General features: G+C 33.2%; 1 protein-coding gene and 1 long non-coding RNA gene across 17 annotated transcripts in view; one reads left to right on the top strand and one right to left on the bottom strand.

The window, feature by feature from the left end:
• The window catches only part of LOC126766105 (plasma membrane calcium-transporting ATPase 3), a 211,527-nt gene that overhangs the window by 64,636 nt on the left and 123,692 nt on the right, over positions 1-23,199 (top strand). For all 16 annotated transcript variants that reach the window (XR_007668705.1, XR_007668706.1, XM_050483907.1 and 13 more), the window contains 10 exons: positions 1,804-2,189; positions 2,250-2,492; positions 2,546-2,787; positions 2,852-3,296; positions 3,363-3,450; positions 3,522-3,835; positions 3,894-4,092; positions 4,155-4,366; positions 4,421-4,572; positions 8,099-8,237. Coding sequence is in view for 14 of the 16 variants with exons in the window: in XM_050483907.1 (XP_050339864.1) it covers positions 1,804-2,189; positions 2,250-2,492; positions 2,546-2,787; positions 2,852-3,296; positions 3,363-3,450; positions 3,522-3,835; positions 3,894-4,092; positions 4,155-4,366; positions 4,421-4,572; positions 8,099-8,237 (2,420 nt within the window). In the remaining 2 variants the exon portion in view is untranslated. The remainder of the gene's footprint in view (positions 1-1,803; positions 2,190-2,249; positions 2,493-2,545; positions 2,788-2,851; positions 3,297-3,362; positions 3,451-3,521; positions 3,836-3,893; positions 4,093-4,154; positions 4,367-4,420; positions 4,573-8,098; positions 8,238-23,199) is intronic.
• LOC126766271 (uncharacterized) lies at positions 14,099-15,177 on the bottom strand. Its single transcript, XR_007668801.1, has 3 exons — positions 14,556-15,177; positions 14,342-14,488; positions 14,099-14,289 (listed from the first exon to the last, which is right to left on the bottom strand). It is a non-coding gene; the product is annotated as an uncharacterized LOC126766271 (long non-coding RNA).

A 23,199-nucleotide genomic window follows, 5' to 3' on the forward strand; every position in this document is an offset into this window, starting at 1 on the left:
CTATATGGTGCAGAGACTTGGAAGATGACAACAACTGATGAGTCGACATTGCGAGTTTTCGAGAGAAAAATTCTGGGAAAGATTTATGGTCCTTTGCGCGTTGGCCCCGGCGAATATCGCATTCGATGAAACGATGAGCTTTATGAGATATATGACGACTTTGACATTCAGCGAGTTCAGCGAATTAAAAGACAGCGGCTACGATGGCTAGGTCATGTTGTCCGGATGGACGAAAACACTCCAGATCTGAAAGTATTCGACGCAGTAACTGCCGGACGAAGCAGAGGAAGAGGAAGACCTCCACTCCGTTGGAAGGACCAGTTGGAGAAGGACCTGGCTTCGCTTGGAATATGCTATTGGCGCCACGTAGCGAAAAGAAGAAACGACTGCATAAGCAACTGTTAAAATCTCGTTGCGCCATCGATTATATGTTTGCAGTACTTCAGGGCATTGAAAAATGTGTAATTTTAATTCATTCATAGCATTCGTCACTTGCAGTAATATAATCTTAATAGCAAAACTCTGTCATAGGTACATATGTGGCATACATATGAAATATGAACATGAAAACTAAATCATGTGTGCAAGCTAATTAATTACAAAAAACTGTTTATACAGGACCCGTCCACGCTTTTCTGTGGCTGACACTTAGATAATACTACTACTACCATCTTCATGATTTCTATTAGTTAGGATATAACTATTAGTTAATGAGATATAGCATTTTTGTGAAGCAACTTGAATTAGGTTACAAAAAAAATGGATCAAATGCTTTTTCGTGTGTTAATAAAGCATTGCTGTTTGGGGGGAAAATACTATTGATACCGGTTCTCAAGCGTGGAAAGACGAAAAGGTTGGCTGGAATTCATCGACTGATTACTGAGCCAGTTGTAATCCATTACACTGCGTATTTGGTTGCAGTTCTATTTTACTATTCCAAATATTTAGCAATTGTATTATTTTTGAGGAAGGATCAGTTTGAAATTGTACGCATATACTTCATTGTTTCCTTATAAATATTCTTCGTTAGAGAGCTTCGATAACAAACGCGCCCGATCGCTGCTAAATTCAAAGTGTTACAGGGAGAACCGCGGCCTCCGACGCGCTATTTATAGGCACGCTCGCGCCGCCCCGGCCGGGCTGTACCACCCAAACGCAACGTCTCGCAATTTTTAAATCTGTAATATCTCCAAAAATATTAATTTAAATCGTATGCAGTAAAGGGCCATACAGATATATATTACATCAACAATGTATTTGTGGAATTTAATTGAACAAGTATTAATACTGCAATTGTTAAAAAAGTGAATGAAAAAAATGTTATTGTGGGATATCCATAAGAGATAGGCATATAACATCGCGTAGTTTTCTGTTGACCTTTTTAATGTGTACAATACATAGTACATTGTTTGAATAAATCTCGTAAGGTTCAGCCTGCGTTTGCAATGTAAGCGGAAAAGATGTAATTATTTACGACATTAGAAACCTCAAAAATAACAGTATTTCTCCACTATTTAATGGATATTATTATACATATAAACCTTCCTTTTCAATCACTCTACCTATTAAGAAAAACCGTATTTAAGCATACAAAGGGACATATGTAGGGACAGAAAAAGCGACTGTGTTTTATACTGCATATGTGTATGTATTGATAATTACGTATTGGTTTATTAATTGTATTATTAATACAACATATTATAGTGTGTCTTTGTATTGGGTTTTCTATTTTTCATTATTATCAATGTAATATCTTAAATATATTAATGTGACATATTGATTATTAAGAACGTCTGTATCTAGGTGTTGATGATGGTCGGGCGCCCATGAAAAACATGTCCCCACCACCAACAGACGGTGTAAAATCTGAATCCGATGGTAATCACGTTCAACAAGCTTCATCCCCAGCTGAAGCTAGTCATAAAAAGGAAAAGTCTGTTCTGCAAGCGAAATTGACAAAGTTGGCTATACAAATTGGTTATGCCGGTTCTACAATAGCTGTATTAACTGTTATTATACTAGTCATCCAGTTCTGCATAAAGACTTTTGTTATTGAAGAAAAACAGTGGAAAAATACTTATGCAAACAATTTGGTTAAGCACTTGATTATTGGCGTCACCGTATTAGTAGTAGCAGTTCCAGAAGGTTTGCCATTAGCTGTTACACTGTCGTTAGCATATTCCGTGAAGGTTAGTATATATTAACCATCTTTGATGGGAGACTGTGATTGTCTTTTAAATACTTTGTAGAAAATGATGAAAGACAACAACTTAGTGAGACATTTAGATGCTTGTGAAACCATGGGTAACGCCACTGCCATTTGCTCGGACAAGACTGGTACTCTTACAACAAATCGAATGACTGTCGTTCAATCTTATATATGTGAAAAATTGTGTAAAGTTCTTCCCACTTTGAACGATATACCGCAACATGTGGGCAATTTGATAACAATGGGTATTTCTGTGAATTCAGCTTACACATCCAATATCATGGTAAGAGTAGACGAAAAAGAGTTTACACCGTATAACACTTCATTCCCTAACAGTCTGGTCAAAATCCTGGAGATCTACCAATACAGGTAGGCAATAAAACTGAGTGTGCTTTGTTAGGATTCGTTCAAGGTTTAGGAGTTAAATATCAGTCGATTCGTGACGAAATTACTGAAGATAAGTTTACACGAGTATATACATTTAATTCCGTTCGCAAAAGTATGGGCACAGTCATTCCTTGTCCAAATGGTGGATATCGTCTATTTTCAAAAGGAGCTTCTGAAATTATGCTTAAAAAGTATGCATATTATTGAAACATTGATTTTTGGAAAAACCTGAGAAATAATTTTCATATATTTTAGGTGTTCTTTTATTTATGGCCACGACGGAGTTTTGGAAAAATTCACTCGCGACATGCAAGAGCGACTCATACGAGAAGTCATTGAGCCGATGGCTTGTGATGGCCTTCGTACTATTTCCGTTGCTTATCGTGATTTTGTACCTGGCAAAGCAGCTATAAACGAAGTTCATATTGATGGCGAACCAAACTGGGATGACGAAGAGAATATTATGACTAATTTGACATGCTTATGTGTTGTAGGAATTGAAGATCCCGTCCGTCCCGAAGTTCCTGATGCTATACGGAAGTGTCAGAGAGCTGGCATAACTGTCCGTATGGTTACCGGTGATAACATTAACACTGCACGATCAATCGCTTCTAAATGTGGTATATTGCGACCAAACGACGATTTCCTCATTTTAGAAGGCAAAGAATTCAACCGTCGAATTAGGGACAGTAATGGAGACGTGAGTGAATCGCATTAGCTTAATAGGTCATAGAAAAATGAAAATTGCGTTACAATTTTTTTACAGGTTCAACAACATTTACTTGATAAAGTGTGGCCCAAGCTTCGAGTGTTAGCGCGTTCATCACCAACAGATAAATACACCCTTGTTAAAGGTGTGTATGGTTTCCTTTGTCGATTAATATACTATCATATCTTTAAAAATAAAATAACTTTGTGTGAACAGGTATTATTGACAGCAAAGTAAGCGAAAACCGTGAAGTCGTCGCTGTGACTGGTGATGGAACTAATGATGGTCCGGCATTGAAGAAGGCTGATGTAGGCTTTGCAATGGGGATTGCTGGCACGGATGTGGCAAAGGAAGCTTCTGATATTATATTAACAGATGATAATTTCAGCAGTATTGTGAAGGCAGTAATGTGGGGGCGGAATGTGTACGATTCAATCGCTAAATTTTTGCAATTTCAATTGACAGTGAATGTCGTTGCCGTTATTGTTGCATTTATTGGCGCATGCGCAGTCCAAGATTCACCACTAAAGGTATATGCTAATCGAAAATAAATGCTTGTAGTTCATATCCCATTGCGTAAATCAACAGGCTGTTCAAATGTTGTGGGTAAATCTTATTATGGATACTCTTGCATCGTTGGCCTTAGCAACTGAACTTCCAACACCAGATTTGCTTTTACGTAAACCGTACGGACGTACTAAACCTTTGATATCACGCACAATGATGAAAAATATTTTGGGACAAGCTTTGTATCAGCTATTTATTATATTCGGGCTATTGTTTGTGGGTAAGAATATATGTTGAATTAATATCTGTACTTTATTAAAATATACATTGTTTGAATTTTAGGAGATTGGATACTTGATATTGAATCCGGGCGTGGCCAAGACCTTGGTGCTGGACCTACACAACATTTCACTATAATTTTTAATACATTCGTAATGATGACATTGTTCAATGAGATAAATGCAAGAAAAATACATGGACAGAGAAATGTAGTGGAAGGTTTATTCACTAATCCCATATTTTATACAATATGGATTTTCACAATGATTTCTCAGGTATGCGTTTTATTCCGAATGATATAAGTGTATAAGTAATTTGAATTTTTCTAGGTTGTTATTATACAATATGGTAAAATGGCATTCTCCACTAAGGCACTATCTCTTGATCAGTGGTTATGGTGCATATTTTTTGGCATTGGTACGTTAGTATGGGGACAATTAATCACTTCAGTGCCTACAAGAAAATTGCCTAAAATTTTATCGTGAGTAAATATTTTCGATTGAATAATAAACGCTTCCAGTCTTTTACATAATTGTATCTTTATCTATACACAACACACATAAAAAGATGCTAGAAAATAAACTGTAGGGAGTCTTTTGTGCTAAAAATTTAGTATTTAGTTATTCTGTGAGAGAATTATATTGACGTAGTTGCATAGTCACTTATATGCAAGAAATATACATATGTGACCTGGTCTACGAAAAGGGAGCTAACGTGCGAAAACTAGTTATCTGGGAAAAGCTATTAAAAATAAGCGTCAGTTTCTCGTTATCTCATTAATTGTTCTCCTTGTTTTTGACACCTAAGCCCCCTTTCCGTAGACCAGGTCACATATACGTAAATTTTTCATTCCGAGTATTAAAACTGAGTTTTTTAACGACAAGAAATAGCAGTGGTCCAAATAATTGGTGTAAAATATGTTTTCTCAATATGGAAAAAAAAAGATTAAGTTATGCGTTATTCCGTCCACGGGTTTTAATAACCTGTATATCCTCAGCGGTTTTCATAAGTTTTCCAATTTTATTCGTCATGAATTGATTTAATTTTGGCATGTTTCCAATTTGGTATCATCGCAAAGATTTTTTGCTTTCCGCCACAATTGCTCCTTATTTTGAAATGAAAAGGCTGCCAATCTCCTCTTAAGTCCACTTCATAAGTTCTCAAACGGGTTAGGATAATAGGATTGACTAGGCCTTAGGCCGCTGTATGTTTCGAGCTGTTATCTAGTTGATTGATAACACCATCTCACTGGCATGTTTTTTTAGTACACGGTAACATAACGTTTTGCAAAATATCTCTGTAACCTTAGCCAATCATTGCGTCCTTGATCTAAAATAAAAGACCAACGTCTTGCCAGGTGAAACATCAAAACACCATTATCTTTTCGCCCCAATGTTTTATTGGCTTTGTGGTGTATCTACGATCAAACTCTTTACCTTTAAGCCGGTGGACAGTTCATTTACAATCATTTCCGTAAATATTAATTTTAAGTTCATCACTGCATAAAATATTTCGCCACTTTTTTTTTCTCCGGTGTGATCGCACCAATTTTGGTGTTCAACAGCAAAAGCACTTCTGTGAATAGACTTTTCGTAGAAGAGAATTTTTCTGGTTTTATGAACCGGTAGATCCCTGTTATTAATGGACACCGAAGTGTCCGCTAATATTTAGTTCAACTTCCTTTGCAATTTGTCGCGAAGTCACAAAAGGGGTGCTTCGTTGCTTTGAGAAGTATATGGGATTCATCAATCAGGCCGGTTTTTCTTGGACGACTACGAGTTCCAATTCAATTTTAATTTTTTGTTTAGAGACTTAGTTACAAAGTTTTTCGGCCGTCTAAACGTATTTGTAATGAATTTGTACGTTTTTCCTTCATCACATAGGATTGTTTTTACCAATCGACACTATTCATGCAGTGGCTTTTAAGACCCATTCTAAATAATTTCTTTTTTTTCAGTTTTCAAAGGAATATAAAATTGTAAATCCTCCAATACTTAAATTGATATGAAAAATACTTTAAAATAACCACTTTTTTTAATATGTATTACCTACACCTATTTTATTGGCCAACCCAATTTAATAAAGCACTCTACTCATTCGCCTTCATCGTAAGGAAATAATGGTATAAAAATTAGTTGCAACAAAATTTAACGAAAAAACGGTACCATCACTCCTATTATTTTGTTCACATATGTTTGTGCATAGGTGAAATGGTGGCGCTACATAGTAAAATAAAGGTTATATTACTAAACGGTTTCGGGTTATGAATTAAATTTTTATTTGCTAAAATGATCACGCTTTGCACTTCGTTAACGCTTTGGTATATTGAAAGATTTATTGTATAACGCATTTTGAAACATGTATTATATTAAAAGGTTGCAGTGTATAACAATCGAACTGATGATGATTTCATAATAACTACTTTGACGGATATCATTGTATTAAATTTCGTTTAAAGATGTGTATAATAATTAATATACTTGAATTTGAATTTTAGTTTTAGTTAGTTTTAGCATCGTAAAGGTAAATAAAATTACGCTTTAAGAACTGACGGGAAGTCCTATAATTTACATGGAACAACCAACCATGTCGTCGCAATATGATTGGATTTAAGGTGTACACTTGATTAAACAAATATGTACGTCCTTGCTTTAGATACAGACTTAATGAAACTGAAAAACAAATGTTTAATATTCTATATATATATTTCATATACTTATAAAATCAGTTTATTTACTTAATACACTTAGCAATATACGATATTATTTTTGTTCATATGTGTACCGAAAGTGCTTAATTAAAATCCTTTTGTTATTTACTTTAATTATCTGTCTATTATTTGTGTAATAATTAGACTCCTGCTGTTAAACCTTTATAAGAAAAATAAAATAAACTTTGCATAAATAATTAAACAAATTATAAAATTTCTTTAAAGGATTTATCACTATAAGCAATAAACTGTAAATACCATTTTACGTAAATATTAATCTCTTGTTTTAATTAATTTATATGGGCATTATGCTGAATGTGCGTACCCCTTCTATTAATATACATATATACATAATAGGATTGAAATAACATAACTAGTACAAAAAAGCAACGTATTTCACCTACATTTTCGTATATTTGTATTAACATTTAATAATATTAATATTGAAATCAATTAATGCTGTAATTAATTTACTTGATATTTTTCTTTGTACCTAAACCCGGTTACACAATATTTTACGGTCTCGTTTACTAGTGTTTTTTTTATTAAAATTTGGCGAGTTAGTATAAGTCTTCAAATCAACGAATATGTTTTGGATCATAAAAATGTTTGTTCTGAAAACGGTTTTGTAGTTCCAATATGAATTTCTTCGTGCAAATAAGTTAATTGTGCTGCTATCATCATTTCTTATTTAATGTTATGCGAAATTATTCTATCTTGTGTGTTTTTATGTATTCATATTTAGTATACTAATTTAATTTTAATCATTTGTATTATATTTATTTAATATTGATTACAAAATAAGTTCTGATAAAAGAAACTCGATTCTAGCAAATATGTGAACAAATTGTATTGGTAAGATTTATTTTTAAATCTATATATATTTGGCATCCGTTATAGGAGAAGTTTAGCCACTAAAATAGTGTTAATTAATATTAGCGTCGGACCACAACTGTATAACCTTTGATATATTAATTTCGCCGCAGATAGTATCAAAATATAATATATTATTTTATATACTTGTTTCTTATATCAGTTTAATATTAATGAAGAATCCGTTTGTGTCTAGGTTTTATGTACATTAATATAATGTATAAACAAAGTAATGTTTGTTTAACATGTAAAGTTTCAATGTTAAATAGTTTCGTTTTACCCAGTTCTCTTTGTACACACTCAATTCATCCTATTCATAAATATTTGTATGTATTTGAATAAAATCTTGTGTAATATGTATGTATGTATTGAAAATATGTTCGTATATTCATTTTGTGTGTCAATTTCGTGTATTTATTTACAGATGGGGTCGTGGACATCCTGAAGAATATACTGATGCTATGCATTTGGGAGAAGAGCGCTTTGATTCCATTGACTCAGATAAGAAACCCCGTGCTGGTCAAATACTATGGATTCGAGGACTGACTCGTTTACAAACTCAAGTAAGTGGGTTGTTTCTAACTTCTGAAATATTGAAATATCTATACAAATATTTATTAGTTACGTAACAAATATATTTTTAATTACTATAGACATATAGAGTTTAGTCGATTTTTAAGTATGATTTCATATCAAAATCTATTTTATTTCATTTATTTATAAATACAGAAATACAAATATTATATAGAGCTCATATTTAGTAACAAATTATTATTTGAATATTAACTGTGCTCATATTTAAAATTCTTGTAATCGAGTTATTTTTATTCTGTAAGTTCAGTTGTACATTCCATATATACAATCACATGATATAAATACATTTCTAACAATCTATACATATACGCAAAATTACATAAACATACATATATGTTATGTACACATTTATAAATATAATAGCATAATGAAAAATACCATACTCCAAGTCATACCGTTCACAATTGTAAGAAGAAAACTTTTCTAATTTCCTTGTATTTACTTAAAACTTATTTAATCTATCTCATAATTTTTGTTTTGAAATTAAAAGGTCAGAGTTCGAAAATTTCAAAAAAAAATACGTACGTAGCTGTCAAGTACACTTAGTTGTTGCTTTTATTTGCACCAATACTTTCGAGGAAGAATGCATACAAGTACAAATGCACAGATGGAATAAAGACCCATATTTGCTAATGCAAGCGTGTAACTCCCCAATGCAGAGTTTCAATGATTTGAGTTAAAATATAGAAAAAAAATAAAAACTTCAAATTAAATGGGTTAAGGGTAGTCAGATAGAATTACAATTGTAATTTTAAATACTTTTTTTACCAATAAATAATTTTATTTTTATCATAGTAAAAACATAGCATCATTAAATAAAGTTCCGACTTGACTTGTTAGAAATTAAAAGAGTTTTATAAGTATTGGTTGTTTGTGTTGATCCAGTTCCAACTGAAGCACCTTGCGGGGACCATCACTGATCTTTGGACATTCATTTAAAATCAATCACACATAAAAATTGCCTGATCTAATATTTTTTAATTAATTATCAATAGTTGCCTCAAGATAAAGTTTTCGGGAAAATCTTAACAGTTAATTATATATAAAAAATCGGAATTAAAAAAAGATACTTCAGGCACAATATTTCATGTTTTCAAAAGCTACATTTCACTGAAATCTTCTTTGTGGTTTTCAAGCTACAGTGGGTACCAGTTAAAAAAATATAGTTTTGAGAAATACGTATTGGAAGTTTTATGCTTCGCTTCGTACGTCGCTTGCAGCTGCTTCACTCGAAAAGTATTTATCGGATTTACTTAAAATTTTCAGAGACTATTTCTAAACTATTATACTTTAAGAAAATTAAAGTGAAAGTTCTGACTACCCCTAACACCATTGAAGATTTCTAGAATAATGCTCATAAATGGTAAATGAGCACAACATATATTAGTGAATATTTCCGAACTCTGACAAATACCCCATATCCAGAAGGTTTTTTTTTTTGTAGTTGCATATACTCGTACGTCATATTTTTGGGTACGGAATAGAAAAAAGGCAAATTAAATTCTAACTTTTTCGTTCTGACTGTACATAAGACACATAGGTTTTCTTTAGTTTAGAAAAAAACACAAAATATTTATAAACGAAATATTTAATTAAACATTTTCAGAGATATTTTCCGAATTTACATTTGTACGTAAATACATCTTTAGCAACATATTACAATATTTAGCTATTTTTGGCATGTGCGACAAAGACTTTCTTTCAGTATTACTTTCACCTTCCGGGTTTGGGGTATTATTACTTAACATATTTTTTATTTGACTTTTGTAATGGTTCTTCAATAACGTATTTTAAATAATATATTTAAAATAATTATTTCTCTTATAAGTTGATTATATTAATATATTTACTCTAGTAATTTTCATAAGTTTAACCAGCGGATAATAATGTTTCAAAAATATTATTTTAACAATATACATTCTGAAAGTAGTAATATGCATTGAAAAAGCAGGCGTGGCAGTTATGTTGAAGTTGAAAGCATATGTACGTGTTTTCTCGAATTGTAAAAAAAATTACAGTAGTCACATCTACAAGTGCAGAGGGACACTTTTCAAAAATATTTTGGATGCCTCGTGAACGGCCATTGAAGACTAAATATGATGTAAATGTAAATATTTGTAATGAGTTTTGCTTTTCAGCCAAGTACTTTGATTTCAACAACACTTTATAATGTTATTAGTAAAAATGTTGGTGGTTGGTAATAACTATTGTGATCTGTGTGAGAAAATTGAGTTTAATGGGGAATAAAATGTTTCAAATGAATCCCAGCTTCATTGAATTTTTTAACGGATTCAAACATATGGAGTAGTAGGAAGATAAAGATCATTCGTATTTTCGCACTCAGTTGGTAAAACTACATCCACAATACATTACTGAAATGATATTAAACAGTTCAAGTTTTGTATCGAATAGGACGAAATTAACTGCCGCTGATTACAATAAAACTGTATATTTTTCTATCTTTTTTTTAAGTTAGTTCAATAACGTTCATGTCTTGTATATTTTAAATAGTCCGTTCAAAAAGTCCATCGACAGCGGGAAAGTAACGAGATAAGGGATAAATTATTGATTTTTTAGAGGTGCATTGTATTTTTCAATACTTTCTTGTGCACAAAAAAGTAAAACAAACAAGTTTAAACAAAAAAAGATGTTACTTTTACTTCCTGATTCTACTTCTTACAAAAATTATCTCCTAAAGATTTATTTATTATTTTTCACGTGTTACAATAATACTGCTTTATTTCAAAAACGTTGTGATTGTATCCTTTATCTCACTATTACTCCATATGTGTTTCGTTTATCCTCGAATTTTGTAAAGATTATCTCCATAATTTTCTTCTTGATTAAACATGCAGCGTAATATAAAGCAAATATAAAGTATTTTGTTTTTATATCTTTGTTAAATAAACTATTTTCAAATATACTAAATACACAAAAACACTACAAATATAAAATTATGTAAATTTAAAACGCATAAACATTAAAATAATGTGCACGTTCCCTCCATCTAATAGTTTTTCAAATGCATATGGCAAATTATGTAAAATATTCATATTATGAACTGTTATTAGAGTTTAGGGGACATTTTATTGGAACTTCAATTTGGCCGTTTTAAATGAAAGCAAAACTTTTCAGAATTTATTGTTCATGGATAATGTCTGAAAATATATACATATGTATAAACAAATAAGAGCTAAGTTTGGGAGCAACCGAACATTTTATACTCTTGCAACTTGCAAGAATCAAAGCTCGGGAAATATTTTAAGGTGTAAAACCAGTCATACAGAATAAAGTCAGCCGGATGTTCGAAAAACCTGATATTAGTTATGTATATAAAGGATAGGTCAAGTTTTCGCCCAATTTTATCCATTTTAGGCACAAATAAAGACTTATCGGTAAAACTCGCTCTCTTATTTTCATTGGGATAATGCGGTATAAAGTCACCCGGAAGTACGAAAATCTTTATATCAAGAATATGGGGGCTAAGGGAATTGGTCCGATTCAATTTTTGACATACAGACATACCATTATAAGAGAAGGATTATCCCTTAACTTCAGTAATATATATCAGACATTGACCGACATTTTCGGTCAAAAGTCAACTATAGGTATCGGGTTCAAATATTCGATACCTAGGGGCTTAAACAGTTTTTATTGGGTTGAAACAATTTTCAGTCATAAGGTGGCACACAGTAAAGACATAATTCTTGCAAATTTGTATCTCGTTATATTAATTGCTTCTTGCTTTTTGTACTGGAAACTGAACAAATCAAGTGGAATTTAAAACTGTGCTATATGGGCAGTAGGCGTGGTTGTTGTCCGATCTCGTTCAGTTCCACACAGTGATATAAAAATGTAACTAGAATGCCGCATACTAAATGTCGAAGTCGGTTGGTTGGGTCCCGAGTTATGGGGTTTCACCAAAAAGTGGCGGTGCCATGCCCATCGTCAAAATTTTTAAACCAGCTCCCATAAAGGTCTCTCATACCATCTCGGTGATAAAATTTAATGTCTCTGGCGTATTTAGTTATTCATTTATCGCGCTGTTAGTAGTTTTTAACAGTACCGTTATACGGGAAGTGAGCAGGGTTGTCCTCTGATTTCATCCATTTTCACACTGTCCGTAGAAGTTCTTATAAGATTTGTACTCAGCAAATTTGATTGTTGTAGCTTAAGTGCCCCTTGTTACTGCGATCCTCCGTACTAAATTACAGTTTTATATCTTAATTTGGTGCTTAGTTATGGCACTTATGGTTTTCGGTTAATGCCGATTTGTGGGCGTGGCAGTTGGTCGATTACGCATATCTACGAACTCAAAACTTTTTTTGTACTAAGAAAGCCACATACCATGTTTCATCGAGATATCTCAATTTTTACTCAAGTTACAGCTTGCACGGACGGACAGATAATTTTTTTATATATAACCCTATATCTATCTCGCTTAGTTGTAGGTGATACGTGCAAGCGTTAGATGAACAAAACTATAATACTCTGTAGCCACTGGTTGCAAGAGTATAAAAAATATAATAATGCTATAATACGTATGGCGACCCGATAATTAGTAACATGTATAATCTTTCTCCCACCCTCTGGGTGATTTGCTGCAAATCAGGAGCACGTTAGTCTTGCAATAAAAGCACAATACATAATAGTGCAGAGATATATACAGTAGGTAGAAAAAATAAGTTACCAAAACAATCAGCGCTGTTTTAAACGCGCAATACTTTTTCACTTTCATAATTTTTTTAGTGTATGTTCGGAAAGTACCGTTATCAAAGTATCACGATTGATGATTTTAGTGGCGATCAGGTGTCTGGCAAGAAATTTTCGTGGCCTTCTATTGAAATGCTCAGTGACAATGCGTGGAAAAAGTAAGTTATCAAGTGCAGTAATTAGTGTTTTTCATATTAAAACTTGAAAATAAATTACAAAAAAGCATTAAAAGGGCAAAAATTATTTATTTTATAAATTTTTATATTGAAATGGTAACTAAGGTTTTCTTTTTTTTTAATTTTTTTTTTAAATATTAAGGCGATTTTTTTACAATTAAAAAAAAAATTCAGAAAATGGTGAATTTAAAACAATTAACGAATGAGGAGTGTTAAACCATATTTAATTTGCATTAAGATGGTCACACACGTTATATTGCTGGAAAATTTAATAAAAGTCAGGTCGCAATACGGAAAGTGATTGCCGGCTACAAAAAAGAAAATCGAGTCATCAGGATGAAGAGACAAGGGCGCCCAAAACAACAACGGGAGAGTTGACAAACAAATTTTGGATATTTTCAATTCTGATTTCTTCAAATCAGTTTCAAAAATTTGTGCACAGCTTATAAAAGAAGGCAAGAACGCCCCCTCAGTGCACACTGTCTACCTAGATGAGGCAAATAAAAAATATAAAAAAACCGGCAACCATTTTAAAAGAGCACATATTCCCAGCTAACATTTTAGTTAGAGAATGATTAGAGAACGAGTCGAACTCTAATATATTTCTCTAAGGTAGAACGTTAGAAAATTATCAGAAAAACTGTCGAGAACTATAGCATTCTCTACAAAAAGGGGACTTAGTTCTCGATTTCGAGAAAAATATTAGTTATCTAATCGTATTCTAAGGTTGAATTCTAATTGGATTCTAATGCTGATTTTTGATTGTTTTGGAGCTATTATTGGATTTCGTTTATTACAAAAATATTTTTTTTTTTCAAATTAAAACAGTTTTATTTCATATTGCCTCATTTTTCATTGCATTAATATTAATATTGTTGTGTGGAAAAAGTCCAACACAAAAGTCTTTATATTAAATTCTAGTGAATAAATTAAAATTATAAATTCAAATTCAAACACAAAAATATTCATAAAAAATTAAAATGAGATCACATTATGTTCTTTTAAGTTTTTGTTTTTTTAGAGTCGTATGCCTTCTTCTTCATGTAGCGACCTTTAGCATGCTGGAAGAAGACTATGGACGTGCGCTCAAAATCTGTATCTGTCGCATGAGGGAATTTAGGCGAAAATGTACCTAAAACAAAATAATTAGTTTTTTAAAATGTCGGAAATGTGAAGAACTATACTTTTTAAGGCAGCTGTTACACAGCCATTTTATCCTTCGTACCCTTCCAACACAAATTCTGCGCAACACCATCGGTAAAAATTTGACGGCAAGCATTTTTTACGAACTTTTCAGCTGTGTGGCCAGATACTGTGAAAAATTCCTCCTTCTGGAAAGATATGCATTGAGTTCAAGTTTAACAATTTAGATAGTCTGTTGGTTAATAAAAATATTACCAGTTCATTAAATTTGCTTGAATGCTCCTGTATATCCTTTTCAAAATTTTGAAATTGTTCCAAGTTATCAAATGGAACTTTCAGGAGCAGCTCACTTCGTGATTTGTGGCTTGTCTTTGTAGTCTGCTTTGTTTCTTGCAAAATTCGTGTCAGGGCCCTCTTTAAGGATTTTTGATTGTGGTCTATTTCTGTAATACAAAAACGTATCTAATAACATTAAAAAACATATTTTTGGGGTTTCATAAGTTGTCACATAAGACTGAATGGTAAAACGCCAATATACGCAGCTACAAAAGTCGCATAGCCATTTTCTTACCTTTCAGTATTTTATTTTCCGACTGTTTTCTACGGTCCAATATCCTTTTCTCAAGAAAATCAATATCTGAAAAATAACAAAATACTTAAGATATTTCCCTTTTACTATTTAATTAAAATTTAATTTCCCACCTTTTTTTAGTTACAGGAGTATTTTCTGATGCTTCTTCTATGATGTGGTTAAAATCCATTTTCTGTCCGAATAATTTATGTACGTTTATATGTTCGAATTAATAAATAATGCTTACAAATATTTAAATATCCAAAAAAAAAATTAATGAAGGAAAGGAATGAACAAGTTGATGTTCGACTCGTAGTTACTAAATTTTATAATTTTTTCTGATATTTCATCTAAGATGTGATGATAGACGGAAGACGAAATTTTTAAGACTTCACGTGACTTGATATTGAGAATTCCTGATGAGATAGGTGTTTCAAAATAATCCTGTAAATTCAGAACTTCCTTTCCAAGTAGCTTTGTGGCCTTATTTATAGCCACTAATTTAAATATTTTGCCTTTAACGCTGTAAAAGTTATCAGGTTCTTTCGGCGAAAAGTAAAACTTTGAAGATTGTACAAATATTAATGAATCATTTCTAAATTTTCCTTTTTTAATTTCAGTCGATGGATTCATAGTATTGTTTGACCTAAAACTGTCTTCAACTAAACGATTGTATACTTGTGAGACGACATGGTTATGCTATTTATCTTTCTCTTCAATTTCCATAAGTAATTTTCAAATTTAAATGCACTAAAAGATTCAAAACATCCGAAATTTACGGTATCACTTGCGAGATGTGTTAAGCATCGAAAATTGAATGTAAGGAAATCATCATGGTAATACTGAGGCACAAGTTCTACGAATTTTTCCAGCATTTGACTAGCACATCTATTGTATTTAATATAATTACTTTGACTTAAAAGAATCCTAATGCTTAGTGAGGTTAGTAGTTAGTTATATTTTACTGGATCTAAAAATTCTTTTAGTACAAATATTCCAGTATAGAGAAGAAAGCACCTAAACTCTGTGGCTTTAAACCGCTCAACATCTTTCAAAGAACGTGGGTGCCTAGCAAACTCTCGCGGCACCTGATTGCAAATAAACATTATTCTTGAATCTAATGCTTGAATTTGTTTCTGTTTAAGTGAATAAGGTTTTTTACGTTTTTTTATCCAGGCCAACAATAAAGTCTTTGTAACTCCTAGACAGACTACATGCATTTAATCCAAAGCAAACGATTTAACAATATCTATTGGAAGCTTTTCAATTACCATCGGTTCTAAAATTACATGATGGGCTCTATCAACACGAGCACGAAAATCGGTATCAGTTCGCGGAAGACTATTTTCTTTAACAAAAATTATTTTGTGATTTTTAGACTGGCCTTTCTGTATGCATTTAGGACAACACGAATATCCACAATGACCTTTGATACCAAGGATAAACGCACGCGCAGGTGCGTCACATATAAAAGCTCGACAATTTACAGAGTAATGTTTTTCGTTAAAAAATATTCCATTTTCCATTAAAATAAGTAGTTCATCTACAAATTTTGTAAGAAATTCGTTTGCGCTTGCTGACTTGCTATTCCCACAATACACTCCAATAACCTTCACATCGTCCCACCCGTTTACATTAATTAGAATTGGCCACACCTGAAGGTTAGAACTTTTTGCCAGTGGAAGCCCATCAGTATTAAAGTTTAAGTCCAACCGGGTATCATTGATGTCATTCTGATTTAAAAAATCGGTCAAAGCACTTTCAACGCCGTAATGAACATATTCTCCCGAACCCATTGTTACTTTAGGTATTTTTTTTTGGTGTCCTGAAACATTCTTTCCTAAAATTTTCAATAAGTCGTCCGTCGCAGAAGTCGTAATATTATGTTTAATTGTCCATTCGGCTAAGTCCTGTGGCAAACTTGAATTTTCACCATCAGAAGCACTATCTGTGTCATCATTTGATTCACTTAACTCCTTTTCGGATTCACTGCCGCTTGGATCACATTCGATATTGTCATTTCGCGATTCTTTAAGAGCTGGCGGCGAATCTGCTTCTGACTCAAGTGCATCGTGGGTTTCATTCCTTAACTCACGATAATCAAACAGCATGTCCACAATCTGCTCGCTTTCTCTCTTTAACTTTTTTTTATACATTTAAAAATTTTATTTACCCGTAATTTTGTAATAATAATAACCGTCTAAAAAAATTTAAAGCACTTTCTTTTCGCACGTATTATTTTTATTTGACACTAGGAATGAGCGACTCAGCAGACACTTATTGTATTCGAAAACTATCATTTATATCGATAGTGCCTTTCGAGTGTTTCTCTAATCATTCTATAATCAAATTCTAATGTTGTTCTCTAAGCTTGAATTCGATTCGAGAAACATTAGAAAACTATATTAGAATTCTAATGTAAAATCTAGCTTTTTCTCTAACGTTAGAGACAGTGTTTGCTGGGTTAAAACCTCAAAATTTTTGGCATAAGGTACTCTGGACTGATGAATCGATGATTTGTCTTCGTTATTCCCACGGTATGGTTTACATTTGGAGCTCACCCGAACAAGAACTATTATACAAGTGCACTCTACCCACAGTTAAGTCGGTGGAAAAGAGTTTAATGGGGTGAGGATGGTTATCTGCGAATGGCCCTGGCAATATTGTAGTCCTAGAAGGAAAAGTTACTGCTGCAGTATATTTAAATATTTTAAAGGAGCATGCTATTCCCGAGGGTCACCGACTATTTGGACCGGTTATCCTTCTTCAACAGGACAACGCGCCCATTCCTACTGCAAAAGTCAACACATAACATTTACAAAATAAAAATGTGAGTGTATTGAAATGGCCTTCGCAAAGCCCTGACTTGTCACCCATTGATAATGCTTGGACAATCCTTAAGATGCGTTTAACTGAAGAGAAACCCCAAAACCTGGTTGATTTGAAGAACTGCATCTATAACATTTGGAATAATTTTCCTCAAAATTAGTGTTTGACGCCTGCCAACTAGCAAGACGAAATTATGAACATTGTCGATATTAAACAATTTAATAACTTAATTTTTCTACATGCAATTTACTGTATGTGTGTATGTTTTCCTTTTATAAAAGCAATGAACTTCTCTTTTGTCTATTACCTTAATTAGATACTTTGAAAGATGGTCTCAATAAAAAAAATATTTCGTTTAAAAAAATGTAAACTTTTAAATTTTATTCACTTCGCTGATTTATATTTTTCTTTGATAACTTACTTTTTCTACCTACTGTATGTATTTGATCAGCAAATCTATATCTATCAGGTGCAACCACGGAAACAATTTCAAAATGAAAATTAATGTCAAATGGCGTAGCAACCGATTTTATGGCATACTAACTGTCAAATCTATTGTCATTGCTGTTGCCAAATCTGTGTGTGGGCATTTGTTATGATAGCAGAATCATTTGCGAAATGGGGTTGAGCAGGCAAGTTCGAACTACAGAAGCGCTTAAAAATTTGAAAATGCCTTATGAATTTCATAAGGAAGCAAAAAAATAGAACCGAAATGAAACTGCTGTCTGTATATATGTAAATGAACTGTTTTGCCTCTTCGAAATTTTCATAGAAATGAAAACTGATCTGACACACTGCTGCAAATTTATATGACATATATTGTATTCTATAAGCAATATGGAGTCTACACAGGCAACACGTACAGCAATATAGATAGCGTACCATCAACTTTTGCTTGTTGAGATGCCTCGTTACGAATAATAACACAAAGCATGTCGCCCGTGCACTGGCGACACGGTAGCTTCGTGGGGTGAGTCTGCGTGTGTACCGGCATTATGATAAATCTTAAAACGAACACAACTGGAAATGATTAGGGACTGTTTTCTAACTAGAACAAGGAATCGGCTGTAAAATCTATAAAAGAGAAAAGCAGATGCATAGATAAGGTTGAGACGGTGAATATTTTGTCGCTCATAATCATTATGTGATATGCACGATGACACAAAATACAAAAATCCTATACCGAAATATGCAAGGGCACGAGAGCACCCAATTTACAATCTAGTGATATAAGAACAGGTGATTCGGTAAATTTATTGTACATGACTATTGTAAATTGGCGCATTCATTCTTAACAAAAATTTGTAACAAATCTTTTCAATTTAAATATAAATTATAAAATCTATTTAAAATTTACCTTCCTCAACAATTTAACGGCGTAATATGTTTTTATGTATATGTACTTATATTTTAACGTGTTATTGCACAAAAGTAAACATGGGTTTTGGTCTGACATATTTTACAGCCATTGCAAATATTTTTCTGCGTGTGTTTGTTGTTGTGCTATTGCAGCAATTGGAAAAATCTGCAATTCGTGCGCCGTGCAAGGATTTTGCAAGAGCAAAATGAAACTGAGCGCTGTTGCAATAATAAAAGAATTGTCGAAGTGCGTAGCAGCGAGCTGTTACGAGCAAAAACACAAAGCGTGCCACCTGAGCGGCACCATCCCTCGACCTTACCTCGTCGTCCCCTCCGACTCACACTATATACACAGTTTTACGTGTTCAAAATGCAAGTTTTATGAACTGTTTTCCCCACGCATTCACAATAATCGAACTATCTGTAGGTAAGCTCACCACAACTAGGTTAAAATGGTTCTGTAAGTTAATATTCATTCAGTTAAGCTACCTGCGGCTAAGAATAAGGTACACGTATTGTTGGAAAAATGGCTTAACTGTATTGTATGTATTTAAATCAGAGGTATGAAAAAAAGATAATTTTAAATTTTTTTTGCCAGTAAATTATTTTATTTTATAATAGAAAAAACATAGAATCATTAACTTGATTTAACAAAAATTGGAAAAAATATTAATAATAATATTCGTGTTAATCCAGTTCCAATCGAATCTCTTTGCGGTGATCATCACTAATCCTTGGACATTCATCTAAAATCAGTCGGATAAAAAACAATTGTTTTATTAATGGATAATCCAGTGGCTAATTAAAGCTATTTTAATTAGCAAAGTGGAGGCCTCAGGAAAATTTTTCTAGATTTTCGGAAAAAAGAAAAAAAGTTCTTTACAAAAAACGGAAATAAAAAACCGAGAGAAAACGAGAGCGTTCTAGATGGAACGCTTCTACCGCCACTTTTTAGGGGCAATTAATGCAAAAAATTTGCAACACTAAATTTTTATCTCCACAGCACAGTATCAGCAAATATGATATGAAACACAGTTGCTGTACAGTAGGGTGCTTCAAAAAAAAAAATTTTGATTTTTTTTTCAACTCTTGCCCCCTCCAATGTTAGTTTTTTTCAAAACTATTTTATTTATTGGATCTGTTTTTTCTTAAACCCTAACAATAAGTTATAAAATCTATTTAAAAACTAGACAGGCTCAAGCAAGTGATTGAGCTGTTTTGGTGATACGTTGCTCTTTAATACGCAGGCATGTCTCTTCTTTTAAGGCGTGTTTGATCGCAGGAATGTACCAAAGCATTAGCCAACGGGTTTGGGTGATCTCGAAGTTTAGATATATATTTAATTCTGCTGTTTTCTACTTCTTTCTTTACCATAGGGATACCAAAGTCTTTATGGATATTTTCGTTACGCATGTACCTTGGTGAACACGTGATTGTTCTAAGCATTTTTGATTGAAACCTTTGTATTTATCAATGTTAGTTGCTGTGGGTCGTACTCCACAGTTGAATGCCATACATCCAAATCGGCTTTATGACCGCATTATATAAAAGCACTTTGTTGTCTAGGCTAAGTTTGGAGTTTTTATTTAAAAGCCAATTTAAATTTGCAGCTCTAATCTTCGTACATGTTATTTTACTAGAGATGAGTTTTCTCCACGTGAGTCTTCTATGTAGGTGAATACCAAGATATGTTACTTCGTTCGCTTGGGGTACTAAAATATTGTTTATTTTTACTGCCGGGCACATCTTCGGTCTTAGCGAAAATGTAATATGCTTACACTTCTGTTCATTCACATTTATACGCCAGTTCGCTAGCCATTCTTCGACAGAACTTAAATGCTCGCTATTCTAAAGGTAGAATGTTTTTAATCTTATATAAGAGACCTTCGTGCCACACCTTATCAAACGCCTGAGCTACATCTAGCAATACTGCTAAACAGTACTTGTGCTCAAATGCTTTCCTTATCTCGTTAGTAATTCTATTGACTTGCTCTATTGTGCCATGTTTCGCACAAAAACCGAATTGATGCATTGGTATTGTATTATTTTCGTAGAGGAAAGGAGACATCTTTGATAGTAATACTTTTTCAAATACTTTTGAAAGACAGGGTAGAAGACTGATTGGTCTGTATCAGAGAGCTGCAACGAGTATGACAAAATCAGAACAAACAGTCGTGCCAAATACGTAATCAAATCAATTCAGTTCAGCATAGACAATGTTTGTTAATCAATTCGAGTAGCCGCCATCGTCAACTGACGTGATGCAACACGAACAATCTGTTCTTCGGCAATCACGATCGTGTAAGCGGTATGGTTGGCTTCGGTTGCAATCGTATCATGTCAGTTCATAGCGTTGCGACGATTGTTTGAATTGAAGTGAAACTTTGGGCAAACTATAAGTAAATTTATGGGTAAATCTATGAATACAGTAAACAAAAACAATTTTCTGCTGGACTGATTTGAATTATGTGTGGCGAGAAATGTATCAGCTTTGAAAATGTGCGCATGTTACAAATTTTCGAAGCGTAAAAATTCCATTGAGAACGTACATATGTAGATATATACATACATTTGTTGTATGTATGAACTCGATGGAATTTCCATTATACATATAACATATGCACATATATACATACATACATGTATATACAAACATATGTATTTGAAATAGAACATAAAAGTACACTAGTAAATCAGTGTTTAGGGGATGATATACAAACCAAACTCTGTCGATCATTTCAATCATTGAAGCATGAGTTTGCATCACTTCGGATATTTTCTGCTGATACGAACGTTCATAAACAAATCAGGTATAAACTGATCGCTAGTGATTCAAAGTTGTTGCCTATCGCTGATTTGAAGACAAACAGTGCGCTTCGTGTAAATGAACTGAACTGACAGAATCAGACAGAGTAACGGATCAGTACTTAAGTATAAACAAAAATTTATTACTCGTTGCAGTTCTCTGGTCTGTATGAAGACGGCTGTGTTAAGTCATTCCCAGGTTTATCTATCAAGATAATCTGCGACTTTCTCCTGAATTGGGATAGTATCCGAGATTAAGAATTGCATTGAAGAGCAAAGAGAGCACTTCTGCAGCAATAATTGGTAACTCAATTAGCATTTTTGGGGAAATATTCCCGGCGCCTTTTTTGGATTAAGTTCTTTGATGATACAAATAATTTCAGAAGGTGAAGTCTTAAAAGACTCGAGTGACTCGTTAGCTGTTGTTGGGTAAGCTGGACAACTCAAAGTTGTTGTTTGGGCAATTTAGTTGAAATACCTTTTCTAGGTGATTTGCAAACCAATTAGCCTTTTCCTCGTCACTTCGAGCCCAATTTCCGCCCATGTCTCGTATAGGCATGTTGGAGTCAGTTGGTGGCTTCATGGACTTTTGGGCTTTCCAAAGGGAATTTTGCTTGTTTGAATTTGGACACAGATTCTTTATATATGTACATTTCGGTGTTCAATTCTTCCTCACGTTTAAGCGCTTTTTTAATTTACGTACAAGCAGATTTTAATTGAAGCTAAGTGGAAGAGGAACGATTTATCTGCCATTCACGTCTTGCACGCCTTTTTTTCATTTACAAGCATTTCTATTTCTCTAATAGAGATTTTTCTGAAATCAAGCGGCTTATAGCTTTTGTTTGGTGTTGCTAAGACAGCTGCGCTGGTTAAAATTTTGAAAACGTGGGCGTGATCCCACATTCTAATATGTTAAATGAGCATATCTCCTAAATCTTTAAAGCTACAACAACCACATTCGCTCAGAATATTACAAGAACTGCTTCCGATAGTGTGAAAATGGACGAAATCGGATGAAAATCCCGTTCACTCCCAATATAACGGTACTGTTCAAAACTACTAAAAGCACGATAAATCAATAACTAAATGCGCCAGAAACGTAAAACTTTGCTGCCGGAATAGTATGGCAAGGCTTTATAGAAGCCGGGATAAAAATTGGACGGTGGGCGTGGCACTGCCCACTTTTTGGTGAAATCCCAAACCTCGGAATCTGACAGACCGATTTCGACAAAATTTGGAACGTGGCTCTTTTTTCATATTCCTATGTATGTCGCTTTTGAAAATTAGTGAAATCGGACAACAACCACGTCTACTTCCCATATAGCACAATTTTAA

The sequence above is a fragment of the Bactrocera neohumeralis genome, unplaced genomic scaffold (assembly GCF_024586455.1).
Source record: "Bactrocera neohumeralis isolate Rockhampton unplaced genomic scaffold, APGP_CSIRO_Bneo_wtdbg2-racon-allhic-juicebox.fasta_v2 cluster11, whole genome shotgun sequence".
Classification (NCBI taxonomy): Eukaryota; Metazoa; Arthropoda; class Insecta; order Diptera; family Tephritidae; genus Bactrocera; species Bactrocera neohumeralis.